At 51.0% G+C, this 21874-nt stretch overlaps 4 protein-coding genes across 4 annotated transcripts; 3 read left to right on the top strand and 1 right to left on the bottom strand.

Moving 5' to 3' along the window:
• Positions 1 to 1843: 1843 nt before the first annotated feature.
• Positions 1844 to 3840, top strand: AtWU_09857 (potassium transporter; the record flags this gene model as incomplete). Its single annotated transcript, XM_035504963.1, has 2 exons — positions 1844 to 3097; positions 3157 to 3840. 2 exons carry the CDS (start codon positions 1844 to 1846, stop codon positions 3838 to 3840), a joined length of 1938 nt encoding a protein of 645 aa, XP_035360856.1.
• A 5115-nt stretch (positions 3841 to 8955) lies between these two features.
• Positions 8956 to 9801, top strand: AtWU_09856 (uncharacterized protein; the record flags this gene model as incomplete). Its single annotated transcript, XM_035504962.1, has 1 exon — positions 8956 to 9801. One exon carries the CDS (start codon positions 8956 to 8958, stop codon positions 9799 to 9801), a length of 846 nt encoding a protein of 281 aa, XP_035360855.1.
• Positions 9802 to 11989: 2188 nt separating this feature from the next.
• AtWU_09855 (adenine nucleotide alpha hydrolases-like protein) lies at positions 11990 to 13362 on the top strand (the record flags this gene model as incomplete). The annotated part of the gene is made up of 2 exons (XM_035504961.1): positions 11990 to 12243; positions 12303 to 13362. 2 exons carry the CDS (start codon positions 11990 to 11992, stop codon positions 13360 to 13362), a joined length of 1314 nt encoding a protein of 437 aa, XP_035360854.1.
• A 1872-nt stretch (positions 13363 to 15234) lies between these two features.
• On the bottom strand, positions 15235 to 20257 carry AtWU_09854 (putative eukaryotic translation initiation factor subunit eIF-4F; the record flags this gene model as incomplete). Its single annotated transcript, XM_035504960.1, has 5 exons — positions 15235 to 15379; positions 15433 to 15809; positions 15866 to 15949; positions 16009 to 19338; positions 19577 to 20257. 5 exons carry the CDS (start codon positions 20255 to 20257, stop codon positions 15235 to 15237), a joined length of 4617 nt encoding a protein of 1538 aa, XP_035360853.1.
• Positions 20258 to 21874: the final 1617 nt, after the last annotated feature.

The following is a 21874-nucleotide window of genomic DNA, read 5'->3' as shown; positions in this document are numbered from 1 at the left end:
GATATCTAATGCGGACCTGTGTCACAGTGAGTGAGTCAATTTCAGTCTTTTACCAGGAAACTACTACTGCACCAATTTCGAGTAATCTAACCTATCGGCAACAGCGACACCCTTGGCAAACCTTCAAGCGCACGAGCAGGGAGGCGCGAATCATGCTCCGTGGGGGTTATATGCTGGGACATATATCCCTCCGTCCGCTATCCAGACAGACACAATATATCGTTCCCTTTTGGTCTAACTGTTAGCGCTTTGACATTGTACAACCCAAATATCCGTTTTGGCGAATCATTTGCGCATGAAGGTTGCGAAAGGGAGAAGCAAGAATGAGTCCGGGAAAAATCGGAATGGCAGAACAAAGAAACAGAGCAGATCGCCTTCTCCTTTGCAAGTAGAACTTGATTGATACCATCATCTTTGCTCTTGATTTGATCATATTCTGCCATCTTTGGACAGGAACATCTGGGGAAAAGGCCACTATGAATGGCCTTCCTTATTTCCATACTCAGCTTCCGTTATAGATTGACTTTTGGCTGGTAACTTCTCATAGATCATAAAAGTCGTTCTTCTCCTTCCCTTATGCTTCGACCTAACATCAATATTATCTTCAACCTAAACTCCTTATTACTGATACTCCTGACGAAAGTCAGTACGCAGACTTTACCGAAAGATGGCATCGATTGACATGAGAGCAATGGATCTAACCATTGCCATCTCACTTTCCTCCACGGTGATAAATGGAGAGTGATCTGGCAGCCAGCGTGGTTCTGGGACTGGCGAGAGAGCCTAAAGAGGTACCCTAGAGGCCCTCTCGAGGGATAGTCTTCTTAGAAGAGAGATCCTCTTCGAGCAGAGATTAGCCTCACTTCCTGCGCAGGCTGATCTGAGGGTCTCCTCTCGCCGAGCCCCCCCACCCCGGCGATGGCGACCGTGTCGCTTGTGATGTTGCATGAATAGCAGAGAAGCCCCCACTGCACTGGCAATTGCCTGCTCAACAACAAACTCAGATTTCTATGACCTAGGGTGCTGGCGGTGACTGCCAAGGTCAGGAAGAGCCCAGCTCTTATGTTCACCCACCAATTTATCCTGAGTGTCGTTCAAATACTGCGTGCGTCTTCATCAGAAATGCCCACGCTGCACATCACTGGATTGTGTAGAGTTTTGGGCCCGAATCTCACGGTCGGGAACTTCTCTTGAGAATTTTTAAGTTAATTGATGAACTTCTCAGGTACGATCTAAGACATTTTATCGAGCACATATGATGAAGCCGGCTATTTGTCGAGTTGCTGCCGGCAAAACAGTCAGAATCCTGTTCCTGAGTCCTGCAAGGGTTGAAACCAGCCCTAGTAGTAATAAATGCGTTAGAGTTGATCAAACTATGGACCGTGCGTCAGTGGCTGGAGGGGAAGAGAGTGTCAAGTTGAGCAAATCAAGGAGGTCAGTATGAGCGATTATTGTCGTCCATAACTTGGGTCTTTGCCATCTGCAGTGCAACTCCTCTTGCTGTCTCGGAAATGGGCACTGCCCCAACCAAACATGTTTCTTCCCGATTAATTGGCAATAAATGGTGGGTCGTCATCCCGTATATATCTTTTTTGTGTTCCCAGTGACGATACTGACATATTCACCGGTCGATCAGTCAAGCCAGCCCAACTCACTCTTGTGATGCAGCTCATTGAGGCATTTGTCGGCTTCCAATAGCCACTCTCCTTTCAACACGCAAGGAGCCGATCCTCGGACTATTTATTTCAATCAACAATCGAGACTCTGCCGACCAGACCATTTTGTTCTTCTTCTCAGCCGTTTTACCTCAAGAGCTACCCCGACCGACTGAGGCATCTCACGCATGCCCCCACGCGAGTCCGTGGTCGACAATCCCAAGTCACCCCTACGCCGCTGTCACCACTACATCTACATCATCTCCTGGGCTCTATTATCGTCGCTTATTCTTTACTGCGCCGGAGGAATATCTTACGTCGATGCCTTGCTTCTCGCCTCCGGCGCAGCTACACAGACCGGCCTCAACACGGTAGATCTCAATCGCCTCCATGTGGTTCAACAGGTCACCTTGTTGGTGGTGTCAATGGTCACCAATGTCATCTTTGTCCACTCGCTGCTCGTGGTGATCCGTCTGTATTGGTTCCGGAAACGGTTCAAGAGAGCCATCAATGAGGCAAAGATGATGTGCCGCGCACAGCGGAATACCCTGAACCAAAGGCTTGCCGATGTGGAGAATGGGCCTTCTCGATCATTCTCGCGCGAAAGGCCATCGGAGGACACGCCTTTACTTTCAACAGTCACCGAGGAGAGCTTGACTGCCTCGCCGAGCGAGTCTCCAGGGGGCAGGAGGTATGGCGCAACCGGCTCCATGAGCCCGCACATCACCTTTTGTGAGACGGACGCCGAGCACGAGGTAAAACAACGTCGACGGACATACTCTGGTACCTGGTCGCGTCGCTCTTTTCCTGAGATCGATAGTCCACAGCGGCGGCGATCATTCTCCGAGATGCAAAATGACTTGCCGCCGCTGCCATCGCTGATGTGGCAGTCGTCGATTGCCAGTTACTCCGATTGGAATGAAGCGCAAAAGGAGGAGCTTGGGGGTATCGAGTATCGAGCCTTGAAGACGTTGTTTGTCATCCTTGTTTGCTATTATGTGATCATTCACCTGCTGGGAGCCTTGCTCTTTCTGGTGTGGATCCTACCTAATAAGCACTATGGTCAGATCCTTGCAGACAATGGCCTCAGCCGGCCTTGGTGGGCTATTTTCACAGCCGGCTCAGCCTTCAATGATCTGGGATTCACGCTGACCCCAAACTCAATGGGGTCGTTCAATACTGCAGTGTTCCCGCTACTAGTGATGACCTTTCTCATCGTGCTCGGGAATACCGGGTTCCCATGCATGCTCCGCTTCATCATATGGACACTATCGCAGTTCACTACGTATGGCAGTCCCCTCGACGATGAGCTCCAATTTCTTCTGGATCATCCGCGACGGTGCTTCACATTGCTCTTTCCTAGCACCGAGACCTGGCGACTAGCCGCAGTCCTCCTGCTCATCAACGCTATAGACTTGATCATCTTCTACACCCTCCAAGAGGTGAGTTGACCCAGAAGAACAAACCCTCACCTGAACCAGTTTACTCATGACCTCATCAGTTCCCTCATCCCAGCCCCATATCAGCCGGCCTCCGCCTCGTGAATGGGCTATTCCAAATCGCCTCTACCCGTACCGCCGGCTTCACCATCGCCTCATTAGGTACTCTCCACCCCGCCGTGCAAGTTTCATTCGTAGGGATGATGTACATCTCCGCATTCCCCATCGCGATCGCCATGCGTAAAACCAACGTCTATGAAGAACGCAGCCTCGGCATCTACAACGAAGAGTACGACGAGCATGACAAGCCGCACCAATCCGACTCCCTAGGCGCTCATATCCAACGTCAGCTGGGATTCGATTTGTGGTTTGTCATGCTAGGGTTTTTCTTCGTTGCCGTCGCCGAGGGGAAACGTCTGCAGGAAAATCGAACGGACATTGCGTTCTCGCTCTTCCCGATCCTGTTTGAGATTGTGTCTGCATACGGTACTGTGGGATTATCCATGGGATACCCGGGTACGGAGACGAGTCTGTGTCGGGAATTCAATGGCTTGTCCAAGGTGATTGTCATTGCGATGCAGGTGCGTGGCCGCCATCGTGGTCTACCACATGCGCTTGATCATGCGATACTTCTGCCATGTGATTTGGTGGAGCCGGACGAGCAGGGACGGAGGCCAGAGTGGTGGTGGAAACGGTGGATCAGGAAGAAGAGCTCCGACTTGGGGAACTTGTTTACGCATGATTGACAGTTATCCAGCATGTATGAGCATAACTGCCTCCTGGCATATATCCACTTCCATTGTAGTGCAAGTATGAACTGCAAGAATGCATTGCATGTCATAACATAAGCCTTCCCTGCATAATCTCTATCGATCGGAACGACAATATCTCCACAATATAGCACTAACAGTCTAACACTACGTACTAATATTGCTATGTTCCTCGGCAGCACCGGGGATCTAATTCTCAACTCCGCAGGGTGGCAAGAGCCCACCTTAATAGCAAAACCCATACATGTGAGGCATTAAATGTAATGTGAATTACTGTCCCTTCAAGCATAATACATTAAACCATTCACAGTTGATTATGCACACATACACACATGCATCCAATGAATAACTCTTATGTAACCTGGACCCTTAATCACATCGCCACCTATCCACCCACCTACCCACTCAGTTCCGACTGTCACGCGCAAGCAAGTCCCTTGAACACCACCAACAACATCAAATAAGATGCATAGGGTGTACTACTATCGACGATAATCGCACATTATCCCCCCTATCTACGGAGTAGGTATCTAGCCCACCACGCGAAAACCGGAACCAAAACGAATAGAATGAAAGAAAGAAAGAATGAATGAATATGAGTCATCCAGTATCAAGCCTCAAGCTTCAATTATCACTCATCACGAGATCGCTAATCACTCAATCAGCATGTTGAAATCCATACCAAAATCCCAAAGCCCACCCTCGGCCCGAGAGATCAACTTCGTAGAAAAGTCATCTCTACTAATCAGAAATTCCCAGATCCCGGGAAACAAAACCCAAAGTGAGAAGGTAAAATAAAACCGGCAGAAAAAAAAAAGGAAAAGAATTAGGTAAAAATCCCGACCCGACTACAAGGCTGAAGAAAAAGATTTAATTAATTCCGAGTATCCGAGTGATTCATTCTTCACATGGAGTTTTCTGATTGATTAGTGGATATTAGGGGTGGTTTTGAACCATGGGTCAGATCACGGGGTTGGTGGTTTTTGGTTTTCCGGTTCCGGCACATCCTTTGCTGTTGCTGCGTGTCGGTCGGAGGTTGGGAGTGCGAATCGCCGATATCCCGTTCTTCTGACTCCCTTTCCTTGTCGGCGACGGGTAAGTGGGTTGGTTGTGCTGGGGAGATAGGGATTAGGAATTACGGGATGGAGTTGGGTTATGTCCGATAGACTTTAGTTACTATTATTCCAGTTATGGGGTAAGTAGGTGAGTAGGTTTGCAGTGGTGTGTATTACCATGGGAGTAGAGGGGGGAGTGAGTGATTATTAATGCTTCTGTCAGTTTTGTCAGAAGTTAAGGTTGTGGTTAATATAGTTTCAAATCAAGATAGTGTTTCGAAAATGGGGACCCCGTAGGGATACGAGGACCACTGCTGCTGCTGTTGTTATTCCTGGGGATGGTTAGGTGATGGATGATAAATCTGGGGGTGATTAGGTGAAGTCGTCGGGATATGAGGTCAACACTTCTGCTTCGTAATGTTTGCTGGATTTGCAGGGATCTGATGTCGTGACGTCAATCAGGATCAATCCAGACCTGGCTCTCTCTATTCTATTGTGTTGATCATCATCGAGAGATAGTATCTGGACGTGAATAGGAAAATGATATGTGTTTGTTCTAGAATCAACAGTCGTGGCGGATCAGACCGTCTGTATTATCATGATGATGGTGGTGATGATGATGATGATGATGGAGATGTCAGTGTGGCCAATATGAATGTCAAGATCATTGTTTGCAAGGCCAGGTTGATACGAGCGAGTCAAGCAATGATGTGGACTCCTGTCATTGGACTCCCCGTCTGCACAGTCCTTTGCTGGAGCGAGGGTGTGGCAGTAAACAAAGTTCCGGTGTTGCTATACAGGTAGGGACCAAGTATGGGCGCTGGCAGCCTGAAGCCATGACAGCGGTAGCGCCCTCCCGGACGCCCCGAGGCAGTGGTTGCGGGTGTGAAGAAAACGAGTCCAGAGAGGTGGTTGATGTGGTTAACATTCATTGTCCTTCCCTGGGTTGAGTAAGCTTGACTGATTAACCTTCACGAGCAAGCCTCGAGCAGTTAACTAGTTCAACTGCAGACAGGCTGAATCAGGCACTTGGTAGGAGATCTCCGTCAGGTCCCATCCCTCGTATTTCTGTTTTAGGGGAGAGCTGAATGCCATGTCAGATTCTCTCTTTCTCTCTCCTCCCTTTTTAGCCCCACCGGCTGGATCCAGACGTGGTTTGAGGGAACACAGCGACATTCCTTGACACGCCGGGCGTTTTCATCATGGAAGGGTTGCTGAAACTGGCTCGATCCAGACATTCATTCTGTACGAGGGAATTGCGATCGTCTCTTCTAAATATGTTCATTACTATTATTTGGTTACTGAGGGGTGAGATTATTGTTCTCAGCTCTGTTCTCTTTAAGGAAACAGACTCGATCATCAACTGATAGTATCACATGACCCACTAGCCACGATAGTTGCTGACTAGTCTGCTGCTCCCCACAAAGTCCCCATCGAGGCTGTGTAGATACTAGATAGATAGATGTAAGGTTTCAGATAGACGACAGATTAACTGATAGCAAACCAAAACCAGCACGTTGATTATCTTCATGAGAATCCAGCCCCCTCAACACGATTACGTACGATTTCCGCCCCCATACTTTCCCAACTAGCTGGACGACTTCGCGAAACACAGCCATCTCCAATACGTACTCAGCCAGCCAGGGGGTGATCATCAAGTACTGCGGAGGCGGAGGCAGGCAGGCAAGCAAGCAGGGCGTCGCCAAGAGCAGGACACGTTTGTCGCTAGCGGTCAACCCTCACAGATGGAATCAACACAAATAGCCCAACTCGGTAAGTTAGCTACCCAATTTTTGCGGTGGTGCCCTTGATCCTCCCTACGCGATCAGGGATACTTTGCCAAGCCTGGCTTGGACGTGCGGCTCTCCGCACAGGCAGACAAAGCGCACACGCCTATCATATTGTGATGGGCAGGCAGGCTTCCCCGGACTCTCCTACTAGTCGGCTTAGCAGGCAGATACAAACTGATTACTTGTACCTTGTAGGCACTGATCAATTAGAGGCGTGAAATGTGGCAGCCTGTGGGAACTTCATCGCCGAGTTCTGGCTGGCTTACGTGGGCTTTGCAAAGGCTGCCAGACAGAAAGGAAGGAAGCGAGATTATGCACGCGTACTCCATACCAGTACGCGATATCCAATCCATTCAGCGAATTCGGAGGTATCTAGGGAGTGAGCAAAAGCAGGCAAATGTAAGTAGGTAAGATAGGAAAGGAAGGAAGTAGGCATAACTCCGTGCCCGTCGTCGTATTCGCTTGGCTAGTTAACCTCCCAAGGTACACGCGCCTCGGCCCTCGCGAATTATTGACCACCGCCCGGGATCACTGCTTCCGTGCACAGGTCAATCAATCCCTTTCCCCAATGTATTAGCATTAGCTAGTGCAGTGCACGCACTTGGGTCAATGTCAATGCTCTTGCCTGCCAAATGAATACGCTCGACGCCGTAAACTTTCTTGTTATCCCTCGGGTCACAATCAGAGTGCATGGTAATTGCTGATTATTATTCTGCGCAACCAGAATACGCGTCTACTTCCATGGTTGGTCACTTGGTATACATCTCGCTCAGGCACGTCGTTGTCCCCGAGGTGGGGATGTGACTGGTGTCGTCGACTAGACCCATTACAGTAGTGAGGCTGGCCAAGTTAGGGGACTCCTGGTTCTGCACCGTGAGCTTATGAATCGGGGATGCTGATTTCAAAGCGGACAGAAGTGTCATTACTACAGACTACACAGTGAGTAGGTATGACGAGCTGGCGCATTGACCCTAGGCGGCTCATTCAGAACCAGCTGGCCCCTTTGGTCCCGTGGAAATAGCAACCTTCACGGATGATGGAAGAAAGGGAGTAAGTACAGTTAGTAATCGGGGAGTCTGGCATGAGACGGAGCGAGCGATGACTGGGCATCTGCTGGAATTTTCTAGGCTTAGAAGCTCCCGTCAGCCGGAAATAACGGCGCGGAAAGATTGGTCATCCGACGCCCCGTCCAGGGTTTTTTTTTTATTTTCATCCCAAATAATTTTATTTTTCTTTGCTGGGCTGGGCTGAGCGGTGATCGTCCACACGGAGTTAGCGGGCGGAGCCTGGCCGTGACTCATTTTTAGGAGTGATGATTGGGTCTCGCGAGGGGCGGTGAACTAACAGTTGCCTTTTCGAGCGAGGGAAATCGGCCCTGGTGGATCCGGCACCCTCCTTCCGATCCACGGATGGGCATCGATGGTTTCTGCCTCCGAAGGTCCGATTCCATATCCCTTCTAAACCCCGGTGCGTGAGAAAAAAAGGTAAAAAAGTAAACTAAGGTTAATAATGGAGATAGGATTAGAAAAACGGAGAAAACACTGAGTAACGAAAAAAGAAATCAGCAGGAAAAAATTATCAGCCTAGAAAGTGGATATATCATATTAAATTGGTCCCTGTCTCCCGGTTGATCATTTTTTTCTTTCCCTACACAGGTTTACTCAAGTACATACACAGTACCTATTTCCTTCCTCCACATACATACTACATACACCCCCATCACTTTAGGGTGACCACCTCAGACCGACTCTAGTACTGCTGTGCGCCATCCTACATACGCACACAGGACATTACTCAAACCACATACCTCCAACACATCCGCTTTCCCCGCCACTACTGCTGCCTCATCCTGCCTGTTGTTGAACAGACAACCAGTGGAGACGCCTGAAGGAGCCAGGAACGGACGACGCATCGCTGGTCTGGTCGCGCCCATCCATTTTTTGCGCCGACATAGTGCAGGGAAACTATCTATTTTCCCATTTCCCATTTTTGACGCCGGAAACGAAAAAAAGCGGATCAAAGCGTAGTCGCGCCCCAAGATAAGGCGTCGTGATTTATTGATCCGCCTGCAGTCAACCTTGACTCACCGCCCCGCGATCTCTCCACCCGCTGATTGGCCCCCAGCCTGAGCGGCCGCCGGAAAAGGGAAGGCTGCCTGAGTCACCGCGCAGAGCGAACGAGTCACCTTTTGGCATTGAGCTCATAAGCACATCAACACGGTCCTCCCGGACACTTTTTTTGGCACCATGGCCTCTCGCTCTTCCTCTACTTCTACTTCTACTTCTTCTACCTCTCCCTCCCCCCTTTCAACCTCCGCTTCCACCACCACTCCCAGTTCCTACTTCACCTCTCTCGTGCGGAGACGCCAACAAAAGAAAATGAGCATCACTCAAACATACTACCTCGCCCACACCGCCCGCAAGAAGCTCACCCGGGAAGCTTCGCGGGCAGACCATGACCTCCGCCTCCTCGTTGGCCATGCCAACCTTCTGGATTCCCTCATGCTGGAATTGGCCGATGCCGAAAGAGAACAAGAACGTTGGTTCAACCAAACCGTCAGCGGAGTGACCAAGACCTCTTCGCAAGGTTCGGAATCCCGACACATCCAATGGGCAGAAACCGTGGTCGAAGACCCAGAAGAGGACTGGGATCCCGAAGACCTCTCCGACGCCGACTCCGATGTCAGCGACTCCGACTCCGACTATGATGAAGATGAATATGAAGATGAATCTCACATCTATACCCCCGTGCGTCGGCGGGCCCCGTCACCTGTCGCCATCATCACCGAAAAGGAAGTGGAGGAGGATTACGATTCCGACTCGGACTCGGACTTTGAATACGATGACGCGGAAGATTTGGAGGAATTGACCTTGACCCGCTCACCCTCCCGACAAACCCCTCCCGACTTGCTGTCGGACTCGGATGGGGAATCAGAAGACGACACCATGCCCCCGTCGCCTCCCCAACCGACACTTGAAACATTCAACGAGAAGGAACCTCAAACCACAGAGATCCCCCTCTCCCCTACGGATCTCGACAATGGGTATTACGTCCCTGGCCAGGCACGCAGCACGATTATCGAGGCGTACTGATTGTGCCCTGCCAATTGACGACCACGTCAATGTACCATACGTGATACCCCCATTTATTGATGAATTGTTCTGGAACGGTTGATTTTGTTTTGGGCGAGTCGCCATTATCATAGCGGGTCCGGCGTTTTATTCTGCGACAAGATAAAAGGAATTCTTTGGTTGGGCATTCTGTTTTGGAGACTACTGTTTTGCATTGTTCGAGATCGCATCCCCATTTACTGTTTTTGCATGCCCGAGCGCTTGGGCAGTGATTCTCTACTCTTTGATTTTTCCTTTCTTGGATCGATATGGTCCCCACAGTTAGGCCGCTGGGATAGACGGTCGAGAACATTATTTTTTTGCTTGTCCTCTTCGGAGGCAATATTAGATGAAACCCCATGATGAATGAATATCACATTACAAGAAAGACCAACCAAACCCCCCGTAATACTCCATAATAAATACCAATAGATAAAGTTGATAGAGAGATATGCCCATCATCATCAACACCTTCCCGATGAGATGTGATCTTCACCGTAGATTAAAGACCAGCCCACATGGCCGCCAATAGCCGATTAATAGATGGTTGTTTAGTCCGTACCTGGTCTCCACTTTCTTGGATCCGCGACTACTAGTCAGTCAAGGTTAGGCCTCTCGCCTGAAATGAAGAAGACATTGGGCGACGACTGTGATTGTGCAAGTCCGACACATCGCCGTCTCAACTCCGCTGGGCCAGAACCGGGATGGCAGTGCCGATCGCCCGCGCCATCCAATCCACTCCTCAGCTACACTTTTTTCTCCCTTCTGCTATGTATCTCCATCTAGACCCCGACTTGTCAACTACTAGTCATTGAGCACACCGCCCCGTGATGCATCACATGGGCGATCGATCCCGCCCGGCGGATCATCACTGCCGATCCTGACCTTCAACAACTTTCAATTACTTACTTGCTTGCTTGGTAAGGGAAGGTTTCCGTGGTGTTCCTTGAAAAAAAGTCTACTTTGTACTCTTATCCCGTCCGTTCCTTGCCCGGAAGTTTCGGGAGACGGATGTCCATGGATAGTAGATACTTATTCACATCACAAGAGAACTGTCTGGGGCTCCTCCGATCATGTGAACTTTCTGGTAGACTCTTTGCCGTTCTCTCCGAAAATTTTTGCACTCATGGTTGAACTAGACTAGACCCTGAAGAAAAAGAAAGAAAAAAAAAATTAGAGTCGCCGTTGATGTGGGTCACTAAGAATCAGACTATTTATTCATATTTTACTCTAGATAGGAGAATTTATTTCCCTCATGATGGGGCAAATGGTTAGTTTAATACGCGTTGCGAGGGGGGATACAGCGTACGTAGTAGTTGGGCAGATATTTGTTTGGCATTATTAGTTAGATTTTTCTCCGTGATAGTAATTTCCTTGGTGTCGCGATATTTAATTGACCATTCAGGAGGGTTGTGTAAAGAACGTTTTGCCGGAGGGAGGAGGAGAGGAGTAAAAGAGAGGGGTAATTTAGTAGCTGTTGGTGTTGTCTGATAGCAAATACTACTTACTAACTTGCCAGATGCTTGTCCTCTTGTGTGCCAATGACTCTGTCCCGTGGATGCATTAGTCAAACCAGCATACTGTCATACTGCCATACTGCCATACTGTCCAAGTAACAAACTAACTAACTAGTCAGTTATAACATCATTGAGTAAACCCCCCTCTCACCGCCCTGCCCCGCTTTGGAGGATCTCCTCTCCTTTCCGGCTTTTGTGCTGCTTCTCATTCCTCTTCCGGCTTCCGCTCCGAGTGACCATCCCACTTCTCCATTCTCCAGTCTGCTTCCTTCCATCCTCTCATTGACTGAGCTATCATCTATCCATCTATCCATCTACCTGCATCCACTGAGCCTCCCTATCCAGTCTCCTCGTTCGAGCTCACCATCCAAGCATAACCTGCCCGGGGAGCTCCATCCTGATAAGCCCCGATACTCTGTACCGCCAAACCATGGTCTGCGTCTTGCGCATCGTACCACTGGCAGAACGTCTGGAGCTTCACGGTGGCTGAGCAACTCTTTAACTTTAACTTTGTTATTCTCCGGTTGTCATCCTGTATTCTTTGCAACCAGGCTACATCATCAAACAACATAATCTCCGATAAGAAGTACCACCACCACAACCCCTCTTCCACCCCCTCACTCCCAAACCCACCCGGGCGCATTTCCTTCGTCATGTCATTTCCTTCACTGGACGGCAACGAGCCACTCCCTAGCCGTCCCAGAACTGCCTCTACCACGCGAGCTTCACGTGGAGACTCTAGGAGGAAATCTATTTCATTCAATATCGGCGGTTCCGAATCCCTGCCTCCCAGTCGTTCGGCTAGTGTCTCGGATCGCAGGCGTTCGCCTTCACAGGTGCCTACGGAGAGGGAGGCTAGACCTGCTACTGCTGCTGTTATCCGCGGTCCATCCCCTCCTCCGCCGAAGTAAGTGCTAATATGTACGTGTCGTGGTTGATATTATCGCTAATCTGGTGGCTGCTAAGGACCTACGAACGGGGCGTCTCCTTCGATACCTTTGATAATCCCGACGCGGCAGATTTCTCCTTGACACTGAACTACAAACACAAAGGGTACCAGAGCACGCGGCGCAGTCGGACATTTCTTTGCGGTACAGATCAGAACGATTATTCTGATTTCGCGCTCGAGTGGCTCATCGATGAGTTGGTGGATGATGGCGACGAGATCGTCTGTCTCCGTGCGGTGGAAAAGGACTCCAGTATCGCGAGTGATGCAGCAGTCGAGGCGGGGAAATACCGGAAGGAAGCAGAGAAGCTGTTCGAACAAGTGATCCAGAAGAACACCCAGAATGAGAAAGCGATCAGCTTGGTTCTGGAGTTGGCTGTCGGCAAGGTCCAGGACATTATTCAGCGCATGATCAGGATCTACGAACCTGCTATCCTCATCGTGGGCACGAGGGGCCGTAATCTAGGTGGCATGCAAGGATTGCTGCCAGGCTCCGTCTCGAAGTACTGCTTACAGCAATCGCCGATTCCTGTTATTGTGGTGCGACCTACCACCAAGAGGGAGAAGAAGAAAAAGAAGCGTCTCGCAGACCCCACCAGGCGCAACTACAATAATATACTGGAAATGAGTGAGCGACGAGGGAGCCACATCTTCGATAGAAGCTCCAGCAGAGACAGCAGTGTGTCAAAGCTGCCTGACGAGGAGGCTGCCGTGGCCGCTGCTCTCGGTCTGCCTTCGACATACACTCACTCACGGAGCTCGCTCTCCACTTCGGAGCGAAGCAGCGTCAGTCATGACGAGTCTCCCTCGCCCTTGGGCTCACCTGATGCTGCCTCCCGTAGCCCTCTTGGCGGGAGCGTGGAGAACTCCGAGATCGACACTGGGTCAGATGATGAGCCTACCGTATCGCACGTGGAGAATCACAGCGACGGGACTTTGTCGCCAAAACAGCCGTCTGAGACGCAAGAGGTCCCTGGATTGTCTGAGGTCGATGCAGGCGCATTCACGTCCAGCATGAATGTCCCTCTTATCGTAACCGAAGATACTCCTCCAGGCGGCACAGAAAAGCAAAACGACTGAGCGAGAAGCTCTATATCGGACACCAACCTGATAACAAATACTTTGGGTCGTTGCGCCCAACAACCCACACATACTCACAGATCTCACGTCAGAAGATAATAGGCAACCAAGCCCTTCCTTGCACGTGAGACTGTCCAACAGCTGTCACCTGAGAACACCTCGGGGTTCTATCACAGCATGATGGGCCGATGCTCACTTGGCAAAAGACATTTTCAAGAAAGCAGCACGCTTCAAGCAGCGTGGATGCTGCTAGGGGCGACACTATGATGGACCCCGAATGATCTTTCAATTCACATACATATTTCATCTTGTTCACTTAGCGAGTTGTCGAGTCAATAGAGCGCAAGCACGCCAGTGCACACACATACATATACATACATAGATCAAAACTACCTGATCATAATCAACAATGTAAACTACTTATATGAGCTACTTACAAGCATGCACCATCCCCCCTCTAAAAGGCTTCAACTAGCATCATTAAGTGTTCATTCCTACTACAGTACTACCATCTCACTCAACATGGTGATCTTCCCTATCTCCATCTCCTCTTCAAACCAAATCAAAATTAAACTAAGCATATCAACTAAGATCTAGTTTAATTACCACTCACTCATAGTCCTTTACCTCGAGACATACATACATACATACATACATATACACATACCCATACGCACCTTAATACTATAAACAATATCACTATCGAATCAGGCCTAGAGACATCGTTATATCTACTATAAGAGTGGGGAACAAGAACAAGATACTAACTACACATTCCTCTCTCCTCCTTCGTGGATACTGATGCTGAAGCTACTATGACAAACAAGTAAAGTAGAACGAGAATGTAGGGGTTGGTGATGAGAATCAGAGTGAAAATTGGGCAATAGCTATCATACTACAGAGGGAAAGCCATCGAGCGATGGATACTACTACCATAACAAGCACTACAACTACTTCTCTCATCCAAAATATCAAAGCAAGATGTTATTATATTAAAACAAAGAAGAGGGGGGGGGGGGCTTAAAGTATGTCGATGATCCGGATGTCGACAAGAAAATAAGGTGAGTTAAGTTGGGAAGGATATTGAGAGGAAGAATGGGATGGAATAAGGACCAAGAAGAATGGAAGAATAATGAAGAAAAAATAATAAAGAAACTTTTCTAACGAGATTTTGTCTAAGAAAGTAGAAAGAAAAAGAAGAAGCAACTGCAGGGACACTGCAAGCTATCGCCAGCAACACACCGAAACCCAGTGTAGATGCATCAAATGCAGAAGTGAAAGAAAGAAAGAAAGGCAAAAAAGAAACAACGTGACTACTAAAACTTGTCTCTCGCATGACATAAGTAAAAACGTCGTGGCTAGCCTGCAAGTCCCGCCCCGGTGGTCGACGCTGGTTCTCTGCTTTTTTTTAATGGAGAAGTGCAGCGTCGTTTCGGAGAGGAGAAACCGTCAAAGCTCTCCGGGTATTGAAAATGCAAGGAAAAAGAAAGCAAGAAAAAGGACACATAGAGCAATACATGATATGATAGCAATAATGGAAAAAGAGGATGATCAAAAGCAAGGGCATAGCAAAGGTCACCATGGACACTCCTGCGAACCAAACCTATCTCGCTAGATTCAAGAACCCCCCACCTCCGTTATGGGTCGTAGCAACAGAATTGTACAAGAGAATGTCGGAAGTCCCCTCTATTTCCACGGGAATAATATGAGCGACCGATCTTTTTGGTTTTCGCCGAAATCATGGACGAGAAGATTAGGGAGGAATGTTCATTTCAAATCACATGACGGACATGGTCGTGACTAGGTGTCAAAAAAGAAGTGAGGAATTTTCCAGAAGAACGGAATCATTTTTCATTATCATTGCGACAGAATCTATGAGGCCTCCTCACCGTCCTTGGACGGGGTCTTGGAAGGCCGGCGCTCGACCGCGGGTTGCGACTTGGTCAGCAGAGGAGAGGTAGGGTTGGAGGGAGGGGAAGTGGCCATGTTGTCACGGTCTTCCAAGCTTGCCAAAGCACTAGAAAGATGTTAGCATCATCTCATGGAATAATAATCTCTGGGCTCACTGACCTGAAGGCATTGATCGAGGAGGCGGCCTCCTTGTCTTCCTTCTTGCCGGTAGGAGTGCCAGTGCGGCTGCTAGCAGCGCTGTCATCACTGCCACGAACCAAGTTGCCACCAGGGCCCAGATTCTTCCGTCCGCTGTTGCTGCGGGAGCCCAGCATGCTGGAGGGGCCGAAAGACATCGGCTGGTTGGTTTGACGAGAGGTGCGAAGGCGGCGGAGATCGTCACTGCCGACCTTGCTAGACGCGAAGTCTTGCGGGGGAGCCTGGTTACCATATCCGCTGTAACTGCGGGCATCACCACGACCCAAGCCAGGGCGGCTACCACGGTTGGCCTGTTGGCGAAGACGCTCCATCTCGGCTTCCTGTTGGGCACGAGCAGCCTGGTAAAATAGTCAGTAAAGGCACAGCCAATACATATGCTTGATCAGATACGTACCTCTTCACGGATCTGTTGGATGGTCTTGGGACCCTTGTCAGCATCCTTGGACTGCCAGCGAGCAGAACGCAGATCCACGATATCCTAATGCGAGTGTTAGCAGATGTCGCAAGCCAGTATGTCAGCGGTAACGGGAATCTTACCATCAACATGAAGCGCAGACGGCTGGGCAGGCCAGGAGTCTGGATCATCAGACCAATCCGGTGGAAGTAGGCGTTCATGAAGGCGTGGCCCTTCTCAGAGACATCGAGACTGGCACCAATGGTGCGCAGCAGACTGGTCAAACTCTCAACCTCGGCCTCATCGGGCATACCTTCGTAGTCGACAAGCTTCTTCACACACTCGTGCATGATACGCTCCGTCAACATGCCCAACTTGTACAGCTCACCAATGAACTTGACGAGACCCAGACCACGACGCTTGGCGGCGGCAGCCTTGTAGTATTCATCAGACATCATGGCGGCCTCCTCGGTCTCACCCTCCGGCTTAGGGGGCAGGTTGACCTTCCAACCACGCTCGAACTCCTCCTGACAACGGTTGAGGAGGTACTTGCGGAACAAGCTACCACCAGCGACAACGTTGCCATTCTTGTCATGGATGTTCTCATCCTTGATCTCAGCGCTCATACTCTCAAGCATGCGCTTACAGAACTTGGCATAAATAGAAGCCCAGTGGGCCTCGTCGGTAGCCTTCTCGAATGTAAGCTGGATGACCTGGCGCAGAGTACGTCCATCGGTCTCGTCCTTGGACTGAGAGACAATTTCCAGGAGCTGGCCGGCAATACGGTCGAAGTTCTCGGGGGTCATCTTGTTCAGAGCAGCCTTGACCTTGCGCTGCACCATATCCGGAGGCATGTAAGCGGAGCCGGCAGGAGTAGGCCCAGCAGCAGCAGCAGGGGCTTGGCCAATACTGCGAGGCTTCCAACCAGTAGAAGACACCTGCAGAGCCTTGACTTCCATTCCAGCGGTAAGAGGCATGGACTTGGCCATTTCCTCCTCCTTCTTGGCGTTCTGCTTATCGCGCTTGCTGCCAGTCCGCGTACCGGAGCGGTTGCTGGAGCCAACACGAGGAGAAGAGGGCATGCCGGGGTGCATAGCGCTCGCAGAGTTGGTGCGACTGAGACCAGGAGCGCCAATTCCGAGACCGGGACGTCCGAAGTTGCCGAAGGGGTTGCCCATGGAAGAAGTGCGTGCGGCGTTCGACATAGCGAAGCGCTCGGCAGAAGTGGTACCAGGAGGCAAGTTGGAGCGGCTGGGGGCCTGGCCGAAGTTGCCCATCTGGAAGGGGGCGGCACCAGGGCGCGAAGAATTGCGGCCACCCATCATGGGCGTCCGGGCAGACTGAGGGCGAGAAGAATCGCTATCACCAACGGTCTCACGCACGCGCGCATCCCAGTCAATGGAAGGCTTCTCCTTGAAGACACTCTGGAACTGCAGCAAGAACTCCTTGTTGTAGTGGAACTTGCGGTCGGCAGGGGCACTTGCGTTCAGCGCGGGGTTCGGGGAGGCGATAGATTCAGGGTAAGTAATCTTGCTGAGATCATCGACAAACCGAGCAGAGTGCAGAGCCTTCATGGCTGCACTGGGCTGAGGAGGCTCAACGGCCTTGGCGGTCTCCAGCTTAAGAGCAGCCGGCTTCTCGCGCTTGTTGGCACTGGCAGGCTTCGCAGGAGGTCCCATGGACATGTCAGAAGCGGGAGTAGCGGCACCGCTGTCTCCAGGAGTACTGGCCTCGGTAGCGGGGAAACCACCCTTCTTGAGAGAAGCAAAGAGATCCTTGTCCTTGGACTCCTCTTCACGCTTCTTAGCACGAGCCTCTTCCAGGGCCTCGGCTTCACGCTCAGCGTTCTTCATGTTGGCCTCGTAAGCCTCGAGCTCCTCCTTCTCCTTGCGCTCCTTCTCTTCCTTCTCAGCCTTCTTCTTGGCGTAGTAGGCCTCTTCAGCAGCACGCTCCTTAGCCTCAATCTCGGCCATCTCGCGTTCGATGGCATCGTAGTCGATATCGTCATCGTCAGCAGGGGCAGGGGCAGCGGCGGGCTTGGAAGGCTCCTCGGCCTTGGTCTCGGCGGGCTTATCCTTCAAGCTCAGGTCCTCAAGACCCTTGCGAGCCGCTTCCTCATCCGCAGCCTTCTTCTGTGCAGCTTCCTCCTCTTCCTTCTTCTTTTGAGCTGCATCCTCCTCGGCCTTCTTGCGCGCGGCCTCTTCCTCTTCCTCCTTCTTCTTCTGGGCCGCTTCTTCTTCCGCCTTGCGACGCTCAGCCTCCTCCTTCTCGATCCTATCCTGCTCAATCTTCTGGTGCACCGCGTCTCTCAGCTCCTTCTTCTTTTCCTCATCCGTCTTAGTGGACTTAGAATCGGTGCGAGTGTGGTCGGCACTGCTGCCGGTACGCGGGGGAGGAGTCGAGGTCGGGGTGGCAATCTTGACAGGGGAAGGAGTGACACGGGCAGGAGAGGCTGGGGCCTTCTCGAAGGTCTTCACGGCACCACTGCCAGGATCCTTGATGACAACGGCATTCTTCTTGGCCGTGGGGATGACGAAAGAGGACTTTTGAGGGGCGGGACTGTTGGAGGAACGGCTGGCATTGTGGGCATGAGCGGGGCCAGGAGCGCCAGCCGGGGGCTGACCTTGACCCAAGCTCGACCCGGGCCGATCGTTCGAATGAGACGGGCTACGAGACAGAGCTGTGGCCTGTGCGGCGGGCTGCACCGGGTACTGGTTCTGCATGTACGGGGCCTGAGGGTTGTAAGGAATGCCCGGGCGAGGCTGCGGCGACGGGGGCATGTACGGCACACCGCTCATGTTGTAACCAGGGTAGAAGCCGTAGTTCGGGTCGAAGGTGGGATATCCCTGCTTTGATTTCATCATGGTTAGATAGCGTTCAAAATGGCCACTTTCTGGCGCCAGATTCGGAGGCAGAGTTATGTGGGGGCTATGGGTAGCAGAAGAACGTGGGGGGACCGGGGCACGGGATGTTCCTTTCTTGCGATTCAAGGCGCCACCGCGGCGTGCAGGCTTTTGCAAGGGATGGGGTCTCACAGGTTGAGGGGGCATGGGCTGGCCATAGTAGGGCTGAGGCGCCATCTGGGGATGGGCCATCGGGACCTGGTTCATCTGAGGAGTGGCCGGGTGCGCATTGGCCAATGCGGGACTGCGACTCGCCTGGTGAGGAGAGTTGGGGAAGGGCATCGGGCGCGGCTGGTTGGGGAACTGAGGAGCCATGTTGGGACCACCACGGGGTTGATTGGGGGTCGAACGGAAGCTGGCGTTAGGCGAGTAGGGGATCTGTCCCTGGTAGCTCGACTGCGAGAATCCACGACCACGACCACCCTGGTGGTGGTAGCCGCCGCGACCGCCGGGACCGCCGCCCATGTGGTTGCTCATGTCGCTGTGGGTCGACTGGGAGGATTCGCGACGCAGATGGGTCGACTGAGCGCCAGGACCAAGGGGTGCCTGAGGAGCCGGGCGCATCTGTTGCTAGCGCATAATTGTTAGTCACAGCATTTCACAGGGTAGGTATGCAGTCGGAATGCCAAGCAAAAGAGATGTGATCCGCAAGATTTGCCCCATTCCTAGCTAGGGAATTCCACCCGATCTGATCTTCTTTTCTTCCACTCGACGAGATTTTTTTTCTTTAATGTGGGAAAGATGAAGGGAACCAAAAGGGGAATAAAATGGGCTCGTAGAAAGGATACACAAGAAAATCGCCACTTACGTTGTCACCAGAGTCACCGAAGCTACCAAAGTTCGGGACGTTGCCCTGAGACTGATACGACGACGGCGGTGGCCGGCCACCGCTCGAGGCGGGCTGCGGGATGGGAGAAGGCGAAGTCTGGGGAGAAGTCACGCGAGGGTTCATGGGCGGAGTAACACCGAGACCGGACTGAGGCTGGTTAGCCAGGACAGCGGGATTGCCCATGTTGGGAGATGACTGCTGGTTGGCAGCGAAGCCAAACTGCAGACTGTTCGGACGACCGGTTTGGCCACCGTTAGGGATGTATCCCGAGGTGCCAGCGGAAGTGATAGTCACGGAAGGCTTTCTAGTGTGGTCGCCCTGGGAGGCCGGGGCCGGGGCGCCATTGACGATGGTGACGCCGGGGGTTTGGGATTGCTGCATGGGTTTGCCGCTCACAGGAGATGCTGTAGTCGACTTCCCATGTTGCGACTGGCCGCCCACGGTGACGGGAGCGGCGGTCGAGTCCGTCGCGGACTTCTTGGTGGCGTTGGCGTAGGAACGAGGAGCCGTCGTCGAGGTAGACGAGGGCGTAGGAACCGGCGCCTGAGGCGAAGATTTCCCACCCACTGAAGGAGAGGAAGTGTGTGCGGAGGAGGCGGCCTGAGTCGAGGTGCTCTGTCCTTGAGGTTGAAGGCCTGACTTGGGAGGGATCGAGCTCATTAGACAGGTGATACGCGAAGAAGGTTCAAGCGCTGATAGTTGATTTTAAGATGGGAGGAGAGGGTGTAAGAGAGGACGGTAAGGCTGTTTTTGACAAGAAGACGATTGCGTTAGAAAGGCGTGAGGCTTTTCGGAGGGGGGAGCAAGGGTGATGTCAAGGGTGTGTGTTACCGCAGTCAAGAGGAACACGCTCTAGAACCGCACATCCAAAGATTCCCACACGAAACGGGAAAGGAATCGAAGAGGGGGGAGATTGGGTCGTCTGCGGAAAAGACGAGCGAGATGGGGAGGGGAGGGGGGAAGGAAGAAGTGAAGACCACAGAACAAGAAAGATATCACGTCGTGGTCAACGACGATGGGTCTGGGGAAAGAAAAAGAGGAAAAAGGGAGAAGAGGGAAAAAAAAGAGGGGGGAGGAAAAAAGGCGAGAAGTTTGGAGGGAAAAGATTTCGGTTCCCTATTTTTTCCTTTTGGTGTTTGGCCGGTAAAAGTTGGTGGTGGTGGTGGTTTTTTTCTTTTTTATTTTTTTTTCTTCTCTGGTGGTGCTTTTTTTTTCCCTTCTCACTTTTTTTTTTAATTACCGTTCGGGTTTAGGCGTAAGGACACCCGCCAGAACCAACACCAAACGGGTTGTAAGTGACTACTCGGAACAACCCACACAACAACACACAAGCAGCGAAAAGAGTAGGTGTGGGCTAGAACCACGTCAATAATTTTCCCAGCTTTTTTAGACCCTAGTAAGAATGAAAGGAATGTGCGTCTGAACAGAAAAGATGAATCACCCCATTGTGATTTGAGTCAGACTTAGTGACTGCGCCATCTGATTGATTGTCATTTATGGCCTACACAATACACCAGAGGTACATCTTGACGCGGAATCTCCGCTCCATCGGGTCAAGGCGGCGACGGCCACCGGAGCCAAGGATGTCACTAGGCCAAGAGTGGTATCATTGGGGGTAAATAACCAACCCTCTTTCATTGAACATTACTGACTAACGGACTAGTAGTACTGTGTAGTTAACTAGTCTAGTAAGTAAGTGACCAAGATCTTGTCGCTCAGGCTCGCACTGGCGCTTCCTGGTTCTACCCACAGAGTGACATTGTCCGTGGCGAGACGCTATCCTAAGCGCTTATATCACCCAGTAAAATCATATGTTGATTAAGAAAATGGGAAATGATTGTGTTATATCAGGAAATGCATCGCAGATTCTTTCTCTTCTGCCTACTATCTATCTTCGATGCTCATCATCAATGTAGTAAGTAGTAGTGAATGGTTTAGCCAAAGCAATGACGCTGGATGCTATCATTTTGACACCTTAGGCATCCACTAGGTTTTGGCGTTTGCCACACAAAGCAAGCAGCTTACTTTCCAATACCGTATGATACGGTCATGGGAATCATTCGGCAGCACCACACCTTAACTTACTGCTTGCTTGATTGCTTGTGTTACTTGCACAACTTCTTCAGCTGATGGGCGGGAGTTGCAGCATATTATCCCATCTTACAATATCTTAAAATAATAAGGCTTATACAAGATTTCCTTACGAAAGATCAAGCATAAAAGGGAAGAAACATGAACTGAAGAACTGAATAATAAAAATAGAAGACGGAAGGGTAT

Source organism: Aspergillus tubingensis (genome assembly GCF_013340325.1).
Source record: "Aspergillus tubingensis WU-2223L DNA, scaffold_11, whole genome shotgun sequence".
In the NCBI taxonomy this organism is placed as follows: Eukaryota; Fungi; Ascomycota; class Eurotiomycetes; order Eurotiales; family Aspergillaceae; genus Aspergillus; species Aspergillus tubingensis.
This window is presented reverse-complemented; position numbering and strand designations above follow the sequence as displayed.